Here is an 18,916-nt window from a genome sequence, read left to right on the forward strand (position 1 = left end):
CTGTCCGTTATTTTCATGGGAGTGAGTAAACCCAAAAACAGAGAAAATGGAAAAAACCCAAGTCAACAGCTCTTAGAAGATGAAGTTGCCACATCATGCCTTGGTCTGGTTTATAGCGATCAAGCTTCAAAGAAAAGACAGCAATAAATCCAATCCACATGACTGTTGTAAAAAGACATCTATTTGGCTTTTAATACAAAATGACTTGGAGAAACACAGCAAGAAAATATCATACAAGCCAGTTACTGAATTAAAAAAAAAATCCCCAACCAAAAAAAAGCTAACGAATTTCAGTCACATTCTCTGTCTTCAGTCTGGATTAGAAAACAGGAAATTACAAACCAATGTCAGTCCCTTTAAAGAAGTTTTATTTAAAAAATAAAACAAAACAAAAATCAGTCCCTAAAATCTGGCAGGTGGTTTTTAGAAGCCACTGGAATCTTGCCTTAATCATCCTGGTGACAGGGGATCCATGTGGTCATTAGAATATGGCCACCTCTTCCTCTGTTCCTTGCTAGTAACAGTCTTCGTCTGAAGGGAGGATGCTGGCCTGGGCACCATTTGATGCCACTTATACAGTCTGAGGTCTTAAGGTCAAGCCGCCTTGGAGTCTTCCATTCCGTATCTTCACTGAATCTCCCCCATATACAGTCTCTTGTCGCTGGATGCTGAGAGAACTGAGGTGAATAGAACAGAGAAGATAACTGGAAATAATGAAGGCTCAAGGAGACTTGGTACTCGAGGGCTCTTGTGTCAAGAGCTAATTTTGGTATAGAAGAGCAGTTGGATTTAGCTTGAATCCCCCTCCTCCTAAACACCAATCACAGGAAACTATAGTCTGGCTTTTCAATCCAAGCCCTCTCAAAACCATGAGGGTGACTGTGCTTTGGGAAATACATCATCAGGCTCTAATTCCTGATGTCCCTTGTTAGTCAAGGAGTCCCTGGGTGGCGCAAACAGTTATGCATTCTACTAGTAGGTGAAAGACTGGTGGTTCGGACCCACTCAGAGGTGCCTCAGAAGACAGGCCTGGTGATCTGCTTCTGAAAGGTCACAGTCTTGAAAACCCAAGGGCACTTCTACTCTACACACATGGGGTCGCCATGAGTTGGAATCGACTCAATGGCAACTAACAACAACTTGTCAGTCAAGCCCTAAGAAAAAGACCTTCTTAGTCATTCTAGAGGAGAGGAATCAATGTCTATGCCATATATTTTGTAAATGTGTTTCTGGTTATTATACTTAGTCCTGGAGAAAGCTAAACATTCTCATTAAATTCAAGGTCCTAGATTATTTGGTTTAGCCAGCCAATAAAATTTAAGTAAATCTGCAATTTATATCTGAATATTAAGAAACATCATTCTTTTATGCAAACCCATCATTAAAACATAGGCTTGAAGCAGGTGAACACAAAAGAACTAGAAATGAATATACTAACCAAATTCTCTTTGAGAAGGAGAAAAAAAATTAAACATTGCTCTTATCCTCACCACTGAAAACAACATGGCAAGGCTATCAACGATACCTGTAAAGACTGTTTGCATGGAAACTATGTAAGACAGATGGCCACTTCCGCCTCTGTGTTACCAGGACCCCTCTAGGAATATTCCCACAGCTTCCCTTTCCCCCCAGTCAGAACCGACTTACTGATGGGCTCATCAGGGTGGAAAGCCACTTCATTGATGGAGCCAGCATGGCCAGGCAGCTTATACAGAATTCTTCTGCTTGTGGTATCCCACACATACACAAACCTGCAAAGTATCAGGACAAAAGTAAGGCCTAAAGCTGGCAGCAGGGCACAGGCATGGATTTTCAGAAAGACTTTACTGTGGTAAAATATATGTAACAAAGAATATGGTCACTTTAACCATTTTTAAGTATAAACTCAGTGGCACTAATTACATTTGCAATGTTGTAAACTGTCATCACTATTTTCAAGGAAACCCTGGTGGAGTAGTGGTTAAGTGTTATGGCTGCTAACCAAAAGGTTGGCAGATCAAATCCACCTGCCCTATGGGGTGCCCGTTCTACTCTGTCTTGTAGGCCCACTATGAGTTGGAATCGACTTGATGGCAATGGGTTTTGGTTTATTTATTTTCAAGGAGACCTGATAGTGCAGTAGTTAGGAGCTATGGCTGCTAACCAAAAGGTTGGCAGTTTGAATCTACCAGTCACTCCTTGGAAACTCTATGGGGCCATTCTGCTCTGTCCTATAGGGTTGCTATGAGTTGGAATCGACTCAACAGCAATGGGTTTGGTTTTGGTTTGGTATTTATTTTCAAAATTTTTTTATCACTCCAAATAGAAAATGAGTATCCCTAAAGTAATAACTCCCCACTCCCCTTTCCACTCCCTCAACAGCAACTTGTAATCACTAATGAACTTTGGTCTATATGCATTTGCCTATTCTAGATATCTCATATAAGGGAGATCATACAATATATATTCTTTTGTGTCCGACTTATTTCATTTAGCATGTTTTCAAGGTTTATTCCTATTGTAGTATGTAGCAGAACTTCATTTCTCTTTATGGCTGAATATTGAGGCATAGCTTTTTAAAAGTAAATGGAAGCAACAATTTACTTATTCACTCCTCATTTATTGAGCTGTGCCTTGCTTTTAGAAATGAGGAATAGGGTTTGAAAAAGACATGGACTCTGCCCTTAAGCTACTGAACGAGGAAATAGGAATAGCTAAAAATATAAACATTACCGGTATTTTCAAGTAAAAGTTTCTGAAATAAGAAAGGATATGGCGAGACAAATAGTTTGTCCTATGGGCCCCAAACAGACCTTCTTCAAAGAGTATTCAGTATAATTAGGCTGCGTTAACCTCATATTCATTGTCTTAAAGTAACCCAACTCATGACATGTTGCAGATCCATCTAAACCACAGAGTTCAGAGAGAAACAGGGATTTCTGCAACATAAACATAGCCCAAGCCCAAATCTTGCACTGAATTCACGGGCTGAAAGAACACAGAGTTTTAGAATGAGAAGGGGCCAACAGAAATCAGCAGATCTAAACCCCTCATTTTATAGATAAGAAAACTAAGGTACAGTGACTTTTCCAAGGTGACACAGCTCATCAGTCACTCAGCAGCAGAACTAAAATCAGACTAGAAGTCTTAACATATTCCAGCATTGTCCTTTCTCTCTCTCTCACCATCCTCGAACATCCTGGCCAAAAAGAAAAAAAATTCCTTTGATGCTCAATTTTGCTTGAGTCATTTTAGCTGAAGGTTAAAATAAAGAGACATTATCTTTATATGACTATGCAAAAATAACCTGTTGGTAACTTTAAGGAGCTGGTATTTTTCAAGCAGGTTATAAAAATTATTTACATATTTGTTTTGTTCAATCCACACCTGAGAGAGTACACTCACCAGTGCTTGATTATAAAACACCTAGCTCTGATCCAACATATTTTTGGTCTAAAATGCAAATAAGCAAGGGCTTCTTAATTATACTATTTAGCTCTCAAGGGCTTGGCTCCAAAGGGTCCAAGCAAGATGGAAGAGAAACATGAGCCCTATCTGTCCACAGGCTCCTTGGCTCTGACGTGCATACCTTCCTACTGTCTCCTCTCCTGCCACGCACAAACAATACCTCGTTAATACAGCTAAGGGAAGTAAGGCATGGCAAAAGAGTGTAGGCGCCGGAGTCAGAAAGGCCTAGGTTCAAATCTCAGTGCGGCAAGTCACTAGCTAAGTAAACTTAGGACATTTAACTTCTCTGAGCTACTCTTTCCTTTGTTATAATAATGGAGACAATACTGAACTCAGTTTGCTGAGAGAAATAAATGAGATAATATATGCAAAATGCCTGGCACACAGAACTAATGGTAGCTATTGTTAAGGTGAATAGATTATCAAAACAAAATCACATGAAGTCCAAAGATGAATAAATCACTCATGGCAGAGACTGGTGTCTTCCTGCAGTCCTTGATAGAATTGTTGAAGGGTTTCAAGTCTGAATACGAGGAGGTGATTCGCAAGTAGAGAGAAGAAATTTGCCAAATCCAGGCCAAGATGAAAAGCAGTTTGCTGAGAAGGAAGGATACATTTTCCAGGCATATAAAAGCCAGTAGAACCCCAGATCTCCAAGGGCTCACTTCAAGGCCTCACTCTCAATGGCTGCCAATTACATGCTAAATTTAGAGGGGTTCCTTGTCCTCTTCTTACTCTGGCATGACAACCTACAGCAGGAACCAGGCTCCTTATGTAACAGAGCTACTATCGACTTGGGGCTAATTGGCGAGGTGGCCTGTGAAAACTGGTCAACCCCCAGCAGGTAGACAGGCAGGCTTTCCCCAGACCAGAGCCATACTTGCACATGTAAACTTTAAACGAACAGTAGGAAGGGTAAGGGGGTTGAGAGGACACTGCAAATCGGAAAGGCCAATGTCAGAAACAAACTGCTCTTGTCAGAAGAAAAGCTTATTAAGCAAATGTAATTTAAAAGCTTCATCTTTGTTGAAAATTACATAAAAATACTTAGAATTGTTCCTACTCAGTCAGAATTCAAGATACCTTCGTCTGTGGACCTGTTTCTTAAGGTCTTCTTTAGTAACCTGATAACAGAAAATCCTTTTCTTTTTGAGGGCAGCTCTCTAAGCCACCAGTACTTAAAACATCAATGTGGCACTGCTTCACCTGGACTCTCTTTTCCAGAAAATACCTGATTACCTGTTCATTTTTCCTGGCATTAAACTTGTCAGGGGAGGGGGGAGGGCCCTGGCATCTCCAAGTACGTCAGCATTGTTCACAATAGGAAGAGGTGGGAGAGAATGAAAGTGAGCCTTCCCCATGGCGGCACAGGCAGCCCCTGGGTTACCAACGAGGTCCATTCCTAAGTGTGTCTTTAAGTCGAGGCTGCAGGTTCAGCAGGGACAGGTGCCTCTTGCTCTCACTTAGCCCCACTTCAGTGCGAGAAAAAGCCTGAAGCCTTTCCAAAGATGTAAAAGCTGCACGTGCAGCAAGTGAAGGTGACTGTGATGACGCATCTGGTGTAAGTAGGGGTCGGTTCAATCATTTCAAAGTGAGGGCAAATTTACCTAACACTAAAGGGCACGGACAAGCTGTCCATCAGTCGGATATTAGTAAGCCGGGGACTTACTGTATTAGAGCCCAAATAGGCGAAAGCCCTGGAATATGCTGAAAACCTTAGCTAGCCCAGGAAAGGGTTCCTGGTGACAGAATGGTGCTTGTTTTGGTAGGTAGCAGGAGATCAGTAAAGGGGAGAAAAACGGAGTTAAGCTCAAAAGGATCAGGATATTTCCTAATATAGCTAAACCCAGGATTCGCCATCAGTGAGAGTCACCATTCTTTACCGTCTCATGTTTGTAGTCTATCACTCCTGGCACCTGGATATCCTACTCAACCTCTGAATCCCTCCCAAGTACAGGTCACCAAGGACAGAACACACACAACAGCATCCTGACAGAATTCTCTCCCTATGTTTGTAGTTCATCAAATAATGAGTGTGTCAGTTTAAATTTGCATTTAAGAAGGCCTCACAGTCTCTTAGCTCAGAGTTGGAAAACACCTAACCCACAAGTTGCCATGCCCTCACTCAGCAATCACAGCACTTTTCCCGCTGACCCCGATCTACCTCTGACTCATACTCAACAAAAGGCAGTCATCACCAACAGCTGAGCTGATAGGTAAGGTAAAATCTGACTGCCATCCTTGAGCCAGGAACTCATTCATGCAATACTCAGTAAGTGCCAAGAATATGTCAAGTACTGTCAAGCACTCCCCTGGGTTCAAAGATGACTGAGACCGAGTCCCTGACCGCTAAGAGTAAATAATTCAGTGGAGGTTCCCCACTGCGTCTGACTGTAAGATGTAATATATGTTAGTAAAGTTTAGCTGTGTAAAGTGTGAAAGCAACACAGAAAAAAAGAGCAACTGGTTCTGCCTGAGAGGTAGCGGGGAGACAGGATCAGGGACATAACATTGAGGTGGATATTAGAGACATGTAGGAGTTTGGATAATGGAGAAGAGCAGGTATGAGAGATGCTCCGGAGGTGAGAACACACAAGTGAGCTGGCATAGGAAAAGTTCCACGTCAACGAAGCACTGTGATTACAGTGGGGAGGTGAGTGCTCAGTATGTATTTGAATGGACCGAAGCATGGCAGGAGATGGGTCTGATAAGAGAAACCAGTACCAGATTACGAATCTGAATTTTATTTTGGTGGCAAAGGGAATTCGACAGAAACAAAATATTTACCCTTCAGGTCTAAAATGCATCCAAAGGGATAGAAATGAAGTGTTTGCCCGACATGATCTTTAAACCCTTCATTCTGCATCTCTGAATACAGCTCTAACTCTAGGTCTGCTCCAGCTTAGTATCCGTACTTCGTGTATTAAACATAAGATACCTGCATAGCTCCATCATTCTTTACCCCACACCCAGTAATCCTTACCTGTCCGCTGAGCCAGCTGCTATTTTGCTTCCATCAGGTGACCAAGAACATCTAAGAAGATTCTGCAATGATGGATAAGCAGGAATCCACTGAATATAGCAATACACCGAAACCCTTCTTTACTAGGCTACAGAATCACTGAGAGACTTTAAATTTCTTAGGTAGAGTTTTAATTATTCTTCCCAGAAAGATGATCAGCAATTATCTTACATTCTGTGGCCCAAAACAGCATACTTTGTTATTTCACACCATATAAAAACTATCTGTAGAAAACGCTTAACACATAGTTAATAACAATGGACCTGGCAACAAAATTTTATTCTGTTTACCAACGGAGGTTCCCTTTGCTGCACTTACCTTGATCCTCATTACATTTTTTTTTCTGTTTATCTTGAAGAAAAATATAACCAAACCCCCCCAAAAATAAGATTTGATTTATAAAGTGAAACTGAATTTCAAGGAGCTCTCAAATGAAAAAAACATCTCTACTAACATCAGAGATTTATACCAGGGGAAAGCTACTTTCAATAGAGCTGTCTTGGGAATTTGAAGGTTTGGAAAAAATTTCTGTCTTTCAGAACTAGGTTTATTGAAGGGAAGACGCAGTCTCAGGACTCTAACAGCTGGTCACTGGGAGATTAAGGGAGACCATCTGGGTAACAGTCATGGGAGCCTGGATCTCACATGGGACACTGATCTGAGGGTCAAAGTTTCCAAGGAATTAAAGGGATAGGAGTATCTTGTTGAGGGTGGACTAAAGTCAGAGTTTTTAGTTTGAGGGCTGGCCCCATGACTACCTATATGACTGCCTTCTTCCCTAGGCTTCTGTTAGTTTTACTTCTGGCAAGAACAGTTTTGATGAAGAACAGCGTTACTGGAATACAGCCTCTTCTTAGCAGAGCTACTGCTCTCTATTCTTAGCACCACCTTGTTTGCCATGCGGAACTCACCTTTTCAAAATTGTGCACATTTCCTTGAAATATTTTCACACATCTCTCTTTGGGGGCAAATGGCCGGACATCCCAGACACGCACTGTAAAAAGAATCCACACAAACAAACCACCTAAACAGCTATCAGCCAGAAGCCTCCTGAGAACCCACTTGAAACTAATGTTATGTCAATAACAGATGCTGTTTCCTGGTTGGAGGAGATCCAGCATGGCACACGAGGCACTTGCCACCAGGTAAGGTTTTTTTCTTTTTCTAACGGGAATGAAATGGATCCAAGTCCCATCAATAGGGGCTAAGGCACAGAGGCAAGCTGAGGGAGTAGGAGGGAAAAGTAAAACATATTGCTGGGGACTCGCAGTGGGAAAACGTTGAGTGTGACACTAATTTCAGCAAACCATTTTGTAATGATTCCTCCTCTGTCAACTCAGTCACATCCTGCAAAGCTTCAATATGACCCTCTAAATACCGCAGACCACTGTGACAATCAATCCATAAAAACCACACTTAGCAGTGACTTTTCCCTACTGTTGCACTTGACAGTCTGAACTTAAACAGTCAAATATAACAAAAGAGCACTAGTTAAACCTCAGATAAACAGTGAGGTTCTTTATGCCTTGGTTTCCTCCTCTCTAAAATGGGGAGAATACCACCTATTCTTCTTTTTTTTTAAAAAAAAGAGTATTTTAAGGATCAAATGAGATGTATGTGAAAGGGCTCTAAAAGGTTGGAAGCAACAGCAGAAATAAAGAATTTATCATTTTATTATGCAACCACAACAAGAAATTCTTTTAATTATTTTAATAACTATTTATGGAATCTTATCTTTCCTCACCGTGAACAATGCTAGAATTGGTCAATGGTAACCCACTGAAAACAGGATACATGTATAAACACCCGCTGTAAGCAGTAGGTATAGCTGTTGAACTGAAGTTGTACCTATTGTGGAATCTGAGTAATATTTTATTTGAGAGTGAAAAAAATAACACCAGCCTTTGGGGTCAGACAGGCATAAAAAGGCAAAGCTATGCGTGAAAGTTTGCTTTGAGCTGAGGATACAGTAAGAAGGTAAGGATGTTCATTCATTCAACAAGTATTTATTGAGCATCCATTGAGTGCTAGACACTGTTTTTATGTTACAAAATGTCAGTAAAGTGCATTTTAGTTCCAGACAATTCTGTGAGATTGTGTACCAGGGGGTGTTTCCGAATTTCCCAACATTAAGCATATATTCCAATAAGTCAGCTTCCTTTTTTTTCTGTAGTAAACTCATCCTCCTACCCTACAACTCAAATACCAACAAAGGCCCGAAGCATGTGTGTCTGTGTATAAACTCAGAATGTTGGGATGTTTTAATGAGGACCTCTTGTGACACCAATGTTTTTGGAGTGGGGAAGGAAGACATTCTGGCAGAACAGGCACAACTGGGATATCAACAGGCCTATTGGTCACCTAAGCTCGGTGCTCTCTGAAAATGCCCTAGAACTGCACTGTATGGCATCTCCAGATTCATTTTTCTCGATAAACTAATCACTAAGAGTTTCTTGTACCCTGTGTGGATCTACTGCCTTGCGCTTATAGCATGCCAGAGCTTAAATGGACCTTAAAGGTGAAGTCCAATTGCCTTACTTTAACAGTGTAAAAACTGATGCCCTGAGAAAATGTTATATGCAAAGCTGTTCAGGGACTAGCTGGCAGATCTGGGTCTGGAACCCTGATTTCTTGACTACCTGGTCTAAAACTTTTTTTACAACGTATCAAGGGACTCTTTCCATGGACCCTCATTTATCCTGGCACACATTTCTACCACCCAATGCCCACTTTCTTTAGGGTTGATATTGACTGAGCACTGGGGGAGTATTCCTCTCCAAAGTTACCTGTATTGTCCATTGCATTGGACAAAAGATAAGAACCTTCAGAACTTAAACTCAGGCCAGTCACTGAATCTGCATGGCCTCTCATGGTGTAGGTTAACTTGTTTTGGCGCAGGTCCCAGACCTGCAAAGACAAAAAGGTGCTCCCAGAAATCAAACTGAAGAACAGCAGAGAAAAAGAGTTATTCAACAGTCAATTGTGTGGAGAAACTGACAGCTCTTCTTAGTCTGGCTCTGGGCCAATTATTACTTTATTACAAAATACAGGGTTTCTGTCAAAGAAGAAGAGCCCTTACCTTTCTAAATAGGAGGCCAAAAGTTACTGTGTTTGACTAGATAGATATAAACCTAATGAATGTCAAATATTAAGATAAAGCTTAACAAAATAGAATGACAGAATTAACAGATTATTTTCAAATCATAACAAAATATATTAGGCATTGAAGAAAAAACTAGCATTTAAAACACTTAGGTTATGATTGTTAACCACTGAAAATAAATTATTAAAACCATTTAAAAATAAACATGTCATTTGAAAAAGGCGTCAAAATTACATGTAAAATGTGTATACACAGACAACAATTATACGGCAACATGCAAAAACACAGATGCTTACAATTTTTCCTTTACTGTATGTATATGTGTATGTGCATGGATGTACATGGAAGAACATTTTTCATTAAAAGACAAATAAATTATTACAGATTCACTGTTGCCTGGGTAGGAAAGGCAGGATGAACAGTTCAACTGGAAATAACCTGAATGTCAAACAGGGAAAATAAATGGCTTAGTAAGTTATGGCTCATGAACACACTGTAATACTACGAGTTCTCATGGAGGAGATGGCATAGCAGAGTAGAAAGAATGAACTGGTGTCTCCTGCTTAGAGCTATGGTGTCACTGGGCCACTAAACCTTTCTGGGACCGTTGCTGGTCTGGAAGATGTGGCCAACAGCACCTACTTGTTACGGCCATTGTGAAGACTATGAATAGAATGCTTAGCATATGCCTGGCACAGAGCAGGCCCTCAATAATTCTTGGCTATTATTATGCAGCTCCTAAAAATAACTCTGAAGACCAAATATAAAAATGTTTATGTAATAAGCTATTAAGCAAGAAAGGAAAATACCAAACAGTATTCATATTCATATTTACATAGATTACAACTATGTAAAACATATTAAAGCTGAGAGAAATGGTCCGCAATGTCACATGAGAATAGAACAGCAATTCTGTTAAGGTCGTTCTATTATACAAAACTTTCCCCAAATTTTATTTAATATTGCCATGTAGTTTTTCTAAGTGAAAAAGATTTTTTTTTCTATTCCTTTAAGCAAGGCACTTTCCCTTATCCAGAAAGGAATTAGGTGTTGTATGTCAAAGCAATACATAAGGCAGACAACTCCACTTTTCCCAGCAATAAATCATTCATGTGTGGAGCCCAGCACACTTTATATACAATCATTTCTGTGTCAGGATGTTTGCTGCCTCAGTAATCAGGAATGCCTGAAATGGCTGACATTTTGCTCAAGCTGTTCTTCCTCTTCAGAGGAGGCACTGTTGAAATCTTCAGCTTTGCAACAACTACAAAAGAATGCAATCCGCCATCTTCCACAGCACTCGTGTGCTATCTCCAGACTTTCTTCCTTACCGCCTGCACCCCTTGTTTGTGCAGGGCCAGAACACATCTGGGATTTGCCACAGAAAGAGTGAGTATGGCACGAATTGAAGTAAAAGATTTTGCAACTGCCCTTATCAGCTCTTCAGTGAATATTTGGGCAGGCGCTGTTGGAGATGAAAACAGTCACAGTCCCTGCTCTCAAGGAGTTTTCAGTCTAGTAAGGAAAACAAACATATAAACAAGTGATGAGGCCAGTACCAGGTAAAGTAGTAGCCGGCAGAGGGATTAACTCTCCTGTGGAACAGAGATGGAAGTAAGAAAGCAAAGGTTTCAGAGAGTAAAGCATATAAGCAGGGTCTGGAAGGAAGGGATATGTTTTATTTGGACAAAGTAGAAGGGGATTTCCAGACAAAGGTACTGTGTGAAAGCAGAGGCATGAGAACGCTGGGGGCTATACAGAATGAGGCATGGGGTGGCAGCAGATGATGCTTGCGAGGTAGGCACGTGGAGGCCAGCTCATGAAAGATTTTCAAGGCCTAGCTATAGAGCTCAGACTTTATCTTAACCACTCTCACTGAAGAGCCACAGGAGGGTTTAAGGTAGGGGAATGAACTGGTCAGATTTGTACTCTACAAAGATCTTTCTGGCCTGAATATTTGAAAGGATGAGACCAGAGGCTGGGAAATCAGTGAATATCTATTCTATCCTCTTACCTGCTACATTAAAAAACAAAAACACTAAACAAAAAACAACTAAACTTCAATTCTGACTAGAGCTCTGGATTACATGAAATGCCAAGCAACTGCCAGCTAGGTCTTCAAGCCATCAAGCAGCTGAATATTTTCTTCTTTTATCATTTTCCTGACTCTTCAATCTTGCCCCCAGTAAAAAGTTCCAAGAGAACGACAGGAACATCATGTTTAATAACGAACATACACAGAATGTGTTCACCTTATATTTTAAAAGGGGTCCCGTTCCCTGTGTGTTCCTCATTTCTTAGAACAGACAGTGCTACGTGAAATAGACTGAGAAGCAAACAAAAAAACAAGCTCTTTTAGGAGCACTTCCTTATGTAGCAAGGCCGTGTAGTGGTGTGTCAACCAAGTGCTCAAGATTGGTTAAGTGCTTAAAAGCTGCTTGTTATTTGACTAGAGGGAACAAGACAGAATGGGAAGAATTTTGGCTCCTCTGGAGATAAAGTTCTGATCTGGGCTACACCACTGACCAAGTGACTATGTGACCTTAGCCAAATCACTTAACCTCTTAGGGCCTCACTTTGATTATCTATAAAATAAGGGACAGGCTAGAAAATGTCTAAGGTCTCTTTCAGGTTTGACATTCCCTGAGTCTACTTCTGATTGAAAAAGAGCCTCTCCTTTGCAATTTAAAAGAAATTTATGAGGGCCTGAGACACTTGACACTTCTTCTGGGTCCAGCTGCTGTTACTCTCAAGACACTCAGTATGTAAGAACAGAATGTCAGATAGGGAGAAGACAAATTCTGAAACGATCTCACAGGTTCCTAGCGTAAGATTATATAGTAGGCACACGAGGTCACACAGCTAGCAATTAAGTGGCAGAACCAGAAACATGATCCTAATTATAGCACCGTGAAAAAATAAGAGTGATGTACCAGAGAGCAACTAGAAGAAGGGCCTAGGAAATCTTCTCTGAAGAGACACGAGCTGAGACTGGAAGACAGGAGTGACACAGCCACGGGAGTATCTGGGGCAGGGGGATTCCAAAAGAACTAACTACATGACATTAAGAAGAAAAAAAAAAAAAGCATCATACATGATTTTATCTGAAATGTGAATATTAACATGTTTACATACGAAATACTATCTTCAGAAAAAGATGGAAGGAAACACACTGAAATTTCAATAGGTACTGCTGAATGTGGATGATGAGATTACAAGTGATTATTTCTCTTTTTACATTTTCCAATATTTCTTCAATAAATTATTACTTTTATAATGGAAAACATTTATATTGTAATAAACAATTATCTTAATTTTATATGATTTTAGTTTCAATAAAGTTCATTTGTTAAATATACATTTAAATGCAATTTTTACATCTCTGCAAAACTTTTAGGGTAAATAAGTAAGCCAACCAGAAGTCTACACTGAGTTTTAGTCTGGACAATAGGATACACTGTGCAGTGCACAAAGAGGGAGCTCCCAGTGCCGACGAGAGGAGGTAGGGATCCTGATCAGGTATACCACAAGGATGCCAGAGTCTTTGGAGCACCATGTGCAGTTCTTACAAAAAAAATCCTTGAAAATGAAGCCCTGGCAAAAAAGTCTGAATGTTTGAGAACACTTTTTTTTTTTTTTTAATTAACTTTTATTAAGCTTCAAGAGAACGTTCACAAATCCAATCAGTCTGTCACATATAAGTTTACATACATCTCATTCCCTACTCCCACTTGCTGAACTAAACACTTTTTAATTTGGAAAGAAAAAGACTATGAAGCTAAGATGTAAACTTATAACTTATAGAGAATAACCAGGAATTAATTCACCAAATTCTATAAAACTAGAGTCAGCGGACATCCCCGAGAATTATGAAGGACGAGGCTTTAGGAAAAGGTAGTGCTGTACGTAACTTCTGTAGATATGAGGCTGTATTTACACCTCTCTCCATGAGGTGATATCCCTGTGAGAGTAAAATCGGTGTATGTCAACAAATCCACAGAAATCACTTACCCTAAGTAGATATATAGTGTGTATCTGAGAAGATATGGAAAATCTTCAAATCCTAAAAGGGGGCTGGGTATACCTTCAGGACTAGAGACGCACTGAGTGTATCTGTCTACAGAAGGCCCAGGAACAGACTAGATAAAGAATCCAGGAATAAGTCGCACTATTTGCGGTAAGACTTTACTATTTACTAGCACAAGAGTCGTATTTCTAGGTGAGTCTCTAAACAGAGTGGAGAAGAGGGCATCATATTCTTGAAGTAAAAACACAAACAACAGCAACAAAAAAAACCTAGCCTCAAAAGGTACTGTATGATTCCATTTACATGGCATTCTGGAAAAGAAAAAAACTATGAGGACAAAGAACAAATCAGTGGTTGTTAGGGGTTAGGCATGCGGAGAAGGTTTGACTACAAAAAGGAGTACTATGGAATTTCTGGGGTATGGGAATTTTCTGTATTTGTTTAGCGTAGTTCTACAATTCTACGCAAGTTTAAAACTCATAAAACTATACACCAAAGAAAGTTAATTTCACTATGTACATTTAAATATATCTTAAAAAGTATAAAAATTACCATAGTTTGATGATACTAACTCACTTTGATCTGCATAAGAAGCCCTCTAGTGATTATGATGCCAGTGGGTCCCCAAACTTCACTCTGGGAAATACTACACAAGCTATTAAGATAATCTAAGTCCCTATGTTCTGAGTCCACACTCTCCAAATAGTCACATGGGGGAAAAGGGAGGGGAAGATAAGTTTAATTTTGGAAATGGTGGATTCTGAGGTACTTATGTGATAACCAAGTGGGGGATGCTGAGTAACTGGTTGTATATAGGGGCTCAAGATTTGGGCTGGGAATATAGATTTCAGAGTCATCACCACAGAGCTGGCACTTAAAGCCATGGAAATTGATGACGTTGTCCAGGAAAAATGTATATAGTGAGAAGAGTGGTTAGGAAAGAATGCTGGGGAATAATGACATTCACAGAACACACAGAGGGAGTAGCTTGTAGAAGCATTCGAGAAGGTGCTGGGGTGAAAAGTTATGTCGTCAAAGAACTCAGGAAAGACAGGTCAGGTCAAATGCTGGTCACATAAAAAAAAAAAAAAGGGCTAAGAGGCATCTACTGGATTTAGTAACAGAGATCACTGGTGACCTGGAAGGGAACAGATTCAATGGGAACGATGGAGGTAGAGCCAGAATGCTGAGGAGTGATGAGGAGATAAAGAACTGAGGAATGAATGGGAGGTAGGGAAAAGAGGCAATGCAGAAAAATCTTCAGGGGATTTATCGCAGAGGTTAAAAGCATGACTATAGAACCAAACTATTTGGGTTTTGAATTGAGATTCCATCACTTATTAGCTGTATAACCCAAGGTAAGTTGTATTTTTCTCTAGCTCAGTTTCTTCATCTGTAAAATGACACTGTTGTTGTTATATGCCGCTGAGTCAATTCTGACTCAGAGTGATCCTATATGACAGCACAGAACTGCCCCATAGGGTTTCCTAGACTGTAATCTTTATAGGAGCAGATCTCCAGGTCTTTTCTCCTGTGGAGCTGCTGGTGGGTTTGAACCACCAACCAGAAGAGAGGAAGAGGTTGAAAATAGGAGCTGGAAAAATTGATGGTGCGAGGTCCCTGAGAAGGAAAGAAGGGTTGAAATCCTTCCATTTAAAGGACTGCCTTTAGACAAAAGCAAGGATGCCTCATCCATAGCGTCATGGATTGAACTGTGTCTCCCAAAAACATGTGTCAACTTGGTTAGGCCATGATTCCCAGTATTGTGTGGCTGGGATTTTGTGATCGATGTAATTTTCCTATGTGTTATAAATCCTGATCTCTGCCTGTGGTTAATGAGGCAAGACAAGATTATGTTAAAGAGAGTTAGGTTGGGATGTAACACCCTTACTCAGGTCATATCCCTGATCCAATGTAAAGGGAGTTTTCCTGGGGTGTGGCCTGTACCACCTTTTGTCTTACAAGAGATAAAAGGAAAGAGAAGTGAGCAGAGGGCTGGGACCTCACCCGACCAAGAAAGCAGCACCAGGAGCAAAGCACAGCCTTTGGACTCAAGGTCCCTGAGCTGAGAAGCTCCTAGACCAGAGGAAGATTGATAACAAGGACCTCCCTTTAGAGCTGACAGAGAAAGACCGCCCCTAGAGCTGACGCCCTGAATTTGGACTTCTAGCTTACTAGACTGTGAGAAAATAAATTTCTCTTTGTTAAAGCCATCCATTTGTGGTATTTCTAGATAACAAAGACACATAGTGACAGCAAAAGACACAAGGAAAGGGAATACAGTACAGATTCTAAGTAGGGGCAACACAGGAAGTTGAGTATTTACCTATGTTTACTATGACGAAGCAGAAGGTGAGTTCCAAGTCTTTGAGATCCTTAAGGAAGTTAGTAAGTGAAAAACAGACAAGAATTGTGTAACTCCAATATAACACCTCACATTTACTGGCACTGACTGTGGTGCGATTCATTACTTTTGTGTGTGGCCTTTCTAGCCATGGTCTTGTAACCCCCACCCAGGTGATTGTGTGATCGGGTAATTGTGCCCTACCAAGGGGATTGGTCAGTTTTGCCTTAAAAGAGAGCCAATTCCAGAGCAGAGGGGGAGAGCCCACCACCATCAAAGAAGTGGAGACCTGCAGGAGAGACCTGGCAGCAGGAAATGGCAAGGTGGGCTTCCCCGGCCACAGAGATAGATGAGTGCCTTTGGGCAGAGGCCTACAGCCAGGGAGAATTGTGCCTGTGAGAGGCTGTCTTGATGGAAGAACTGTATCTTGAGTGTTCCTGAGCCTGAACTGTAACTCTTACTTCCCTAATAAACCCTGTTAATTGTGAGTATGTTCTGTGAGTTCTATGCGGCCGCTGCCATGAATTATCAAACCCAGTAGAGACTGCTGTGGTGGGGCAGTTGGTGTCAGAATTGTTAGAGATGGTGTAGGGGGGAGGCATGTCTGACCTCCACCTCATAGGAATCAGCCTTGGGCTGTTGATCTTGGTTCTCCTTCCCTCTCGTGGGGTTGGAGGAGGTCAGATACCGCCTCCATGCCATTTTTACACTTACTATGTCTAGGAGGAAACCCTCCTTGGAAACTCTATGGGGCAGTTCTACTCTGTCCTACAGGGTCGCTATGAGTCGGAATCGACTCGACGGCACTGGGCTTGGTTTTTGGTTTATGTCTAGGAAGTCTGTTAGGTGCTCTAATACATTAGCTCATTTAACCCCCACAACAACCCTATGAGATAGGTATCATTATTATGACCCCCTCACTGTTTCAAAACAGAAAATGGAGGCTTAGCTATATACTTCAAAAACTTTCTTCTCACATTCCCAAAAAGAAAGACCACATGGAGAGATCAGGGTATAGAATCACAAATGGATTCACTCCTATTATTAGATGTCTCATTAGGCCAAAACAATTTTTTAAAAATTGATTTTGAATGTCTTTAGGCAGGAACTGCACTCTTCTTTTCCACACAGTCCCCACCCAGGGATTTCACATTATCTGCTTGGTCCCTGAGGGCATTTATATGGGCTGCAATGCAATCCTTGATTTAGGAAGTCAATGAGGAGAGAAGAGAAAGTTCCTTCCAAGTTATTATCTTCCTTTCAACAGGTATTAAGTGCAAAGCTACCACAATCTCAGAAGTTTGAAAAGATTCGCTTGTGAGTGGAGGTAAGTGAGAGGGAAAGATTAAGCATCAAACATACCTTGATATCATTGTCTATGCCACCAGAAATAATCTGATCACTTGTGTCATTGAAGGTCACAGCTAGCACCTGGTAGGTGTTCTGAAATGTCTGGATGGCTGCTTTCTTACGGATGTCCCAAAGCTGAAACAAAGGAACAGGAGTCTATTAGTAATGTCATTCTAAGATATAATTGGACAGTACATGCTGAAGTCCAAGGACTTTGTGGAGATGAGCAATCACTAAAAAGGGCCCCACTCAGAAGCTTTTCTGGATATTCTGGTAACATACATCATAAGAAGCCACAATTCTGCCAGCATCTGTGAAAAGGTTGGTGGAACCAATCACTTCAGTTGTATTTCCAGACTTCTTTGTTAAAGTTTAAATAAACACAGTTAATCAACATGTCTTAAAGTAGCAGTCCTTCTACCTGCTTAGTTTGTATATTTTTAGGACAGCAAGGCTATTACACCAGTGTTTTTCAAACTGTAGATCCTAACTCATGAGTGGACTGCAACCTACATTAAAAAGCAAACCAACCAACCAGCCAAACCAACCAACCACCCACCCACCCACCCACCAACCCACCAACCAACCCACCCAACATTATAGAGGAAGGTATGTCAGTAGAAATGGAGAAGTAGAGAACTCCAAAAAGGAGGCCTAATGGCATAAATAGTTAAGTGCTTGGCTGCTAATGGAAAAGGTTAGCAATTTGAACCCACGAGCTGCTCCATGGAAGAAAAGACTTAGTGATCTGCTCCTGTAAAGATCACAGTCTAGGAAATCCTATGGGGCAGTTCTACCCTGTCAGATAGGATTGCTATGAGTCAGAATTCACTAGATGACAACAGTACCAGAAAGAGCAGAATGGACCTCATTTTCAAACAGGTTTTGGTTGTTTTTTTGGACTCTCTGGCTCTTTGAATGACCAGCTCAACAGTCTTGCCTTTATTGTGCCCAACTTAAAACTCTCCAAACGGAGTTAGGGGGAAGGGTACATCATTTGTCACAGATTTAAAGGCAAATATATTAGCACCTGCTGCCTGGGGCAAGGGATAACTGTTGGGGCAAACAATGTTGTTGTTAGGTGCCGCTCGTTCCAACTCATAGCGACCTGATGTACAACAGAATGAAACACAGCCCGGTCCTGCGCCATCCTCACGATCGTTGTTATGACTGAGCCCATTGTTGAGGCCACAGTGTCAATCCATCTCACTGAGGATCCTCCTACTTTTCGCTGACCCTCTACTTTACCAAACATGATGTCCTTCTCCAGGGACTGATCACTGCTGATAAACTTGTAAATAATAGACAAACCAAAACTTGGCAGAAAACGCTAGGGAATAAGATGCTTTGGAAATAAAGGTTTTGAAAAGCTCACACATTTTACTGGTAATCTAGAAAGACATGCACAAGCCTAGGGCTGGGCACATACTCAGAAGAGACCTGAGAAGGCCCGAAGCTGTCACTTCTGGCTGACTTTCAAGTGTACAAGCAGGAAGTAAAATCTAAGGCAGTGCTGTAAATTGCCCGGTTGAGAGTTGAAGGTGTGCCCCAAACACACGCACACACACACACAAGTCTGTCTGCAAAGATTGGGAGTTTATTTTTGGTTCCATACATTTAATC

General features: G+C 41.0%; 1 protein-coding gene across 1 annotated transcript in view; it reads right to left on the reverse strand.

Annotated features, from left to right (window-relative positions):
- Positions 1–517: 517 nt before the first annotated feature.
- Positions 518–18,916, reverse strand: part of SNRNP40 (small nuclear ribonucleoprotein U5 subunit 40) — a 43,940-nt gene continuing 25,541 nt past the window's right edge. Inside the window, exons 5-10 of the mRNA XM_003415449.4 lie at positions 17,306–17,428; positions 9,256–9,376; positions 7,381–7,463; positions 6,431–6,492; positions 1,648–1,751; positions 518–677 (exon numbers count right to left, since the gene is read on the reverse strand). Of these exons, the coding sequence (XP_003415497.1) occupies positions 628–677; positions 1,648–1,751; positions 6,431–6,492; positions 7,381–7,463; positions 9,256–9,376; positions 17,306–17,428 (543 nt within the window). The 3' untranslated portion in view covers positions 518–627. The remainder of the gene's footprint in view (positions 678–1,647; positions 1,752–6,430; positions 6,493–7,380; positions 7,464–9,255; positions 9,377–17,305; positions 17,429–18,916) is intronic.

Source organism: Loxodonta africana, chromosome 3 (genome assembly GCF_030014295.1).
Source record: "Loxodonta africana isolate mLoxAfr1 chromosome 3, mLoxAfr1.hap2, whole genome shotgun sequence".
Lineage (NCBI taxonomy): Eukaryota > Metazoa > Chordata > Mammalia > Proboscidea > Elephantidae > Loxodonta > Loxodonta africana.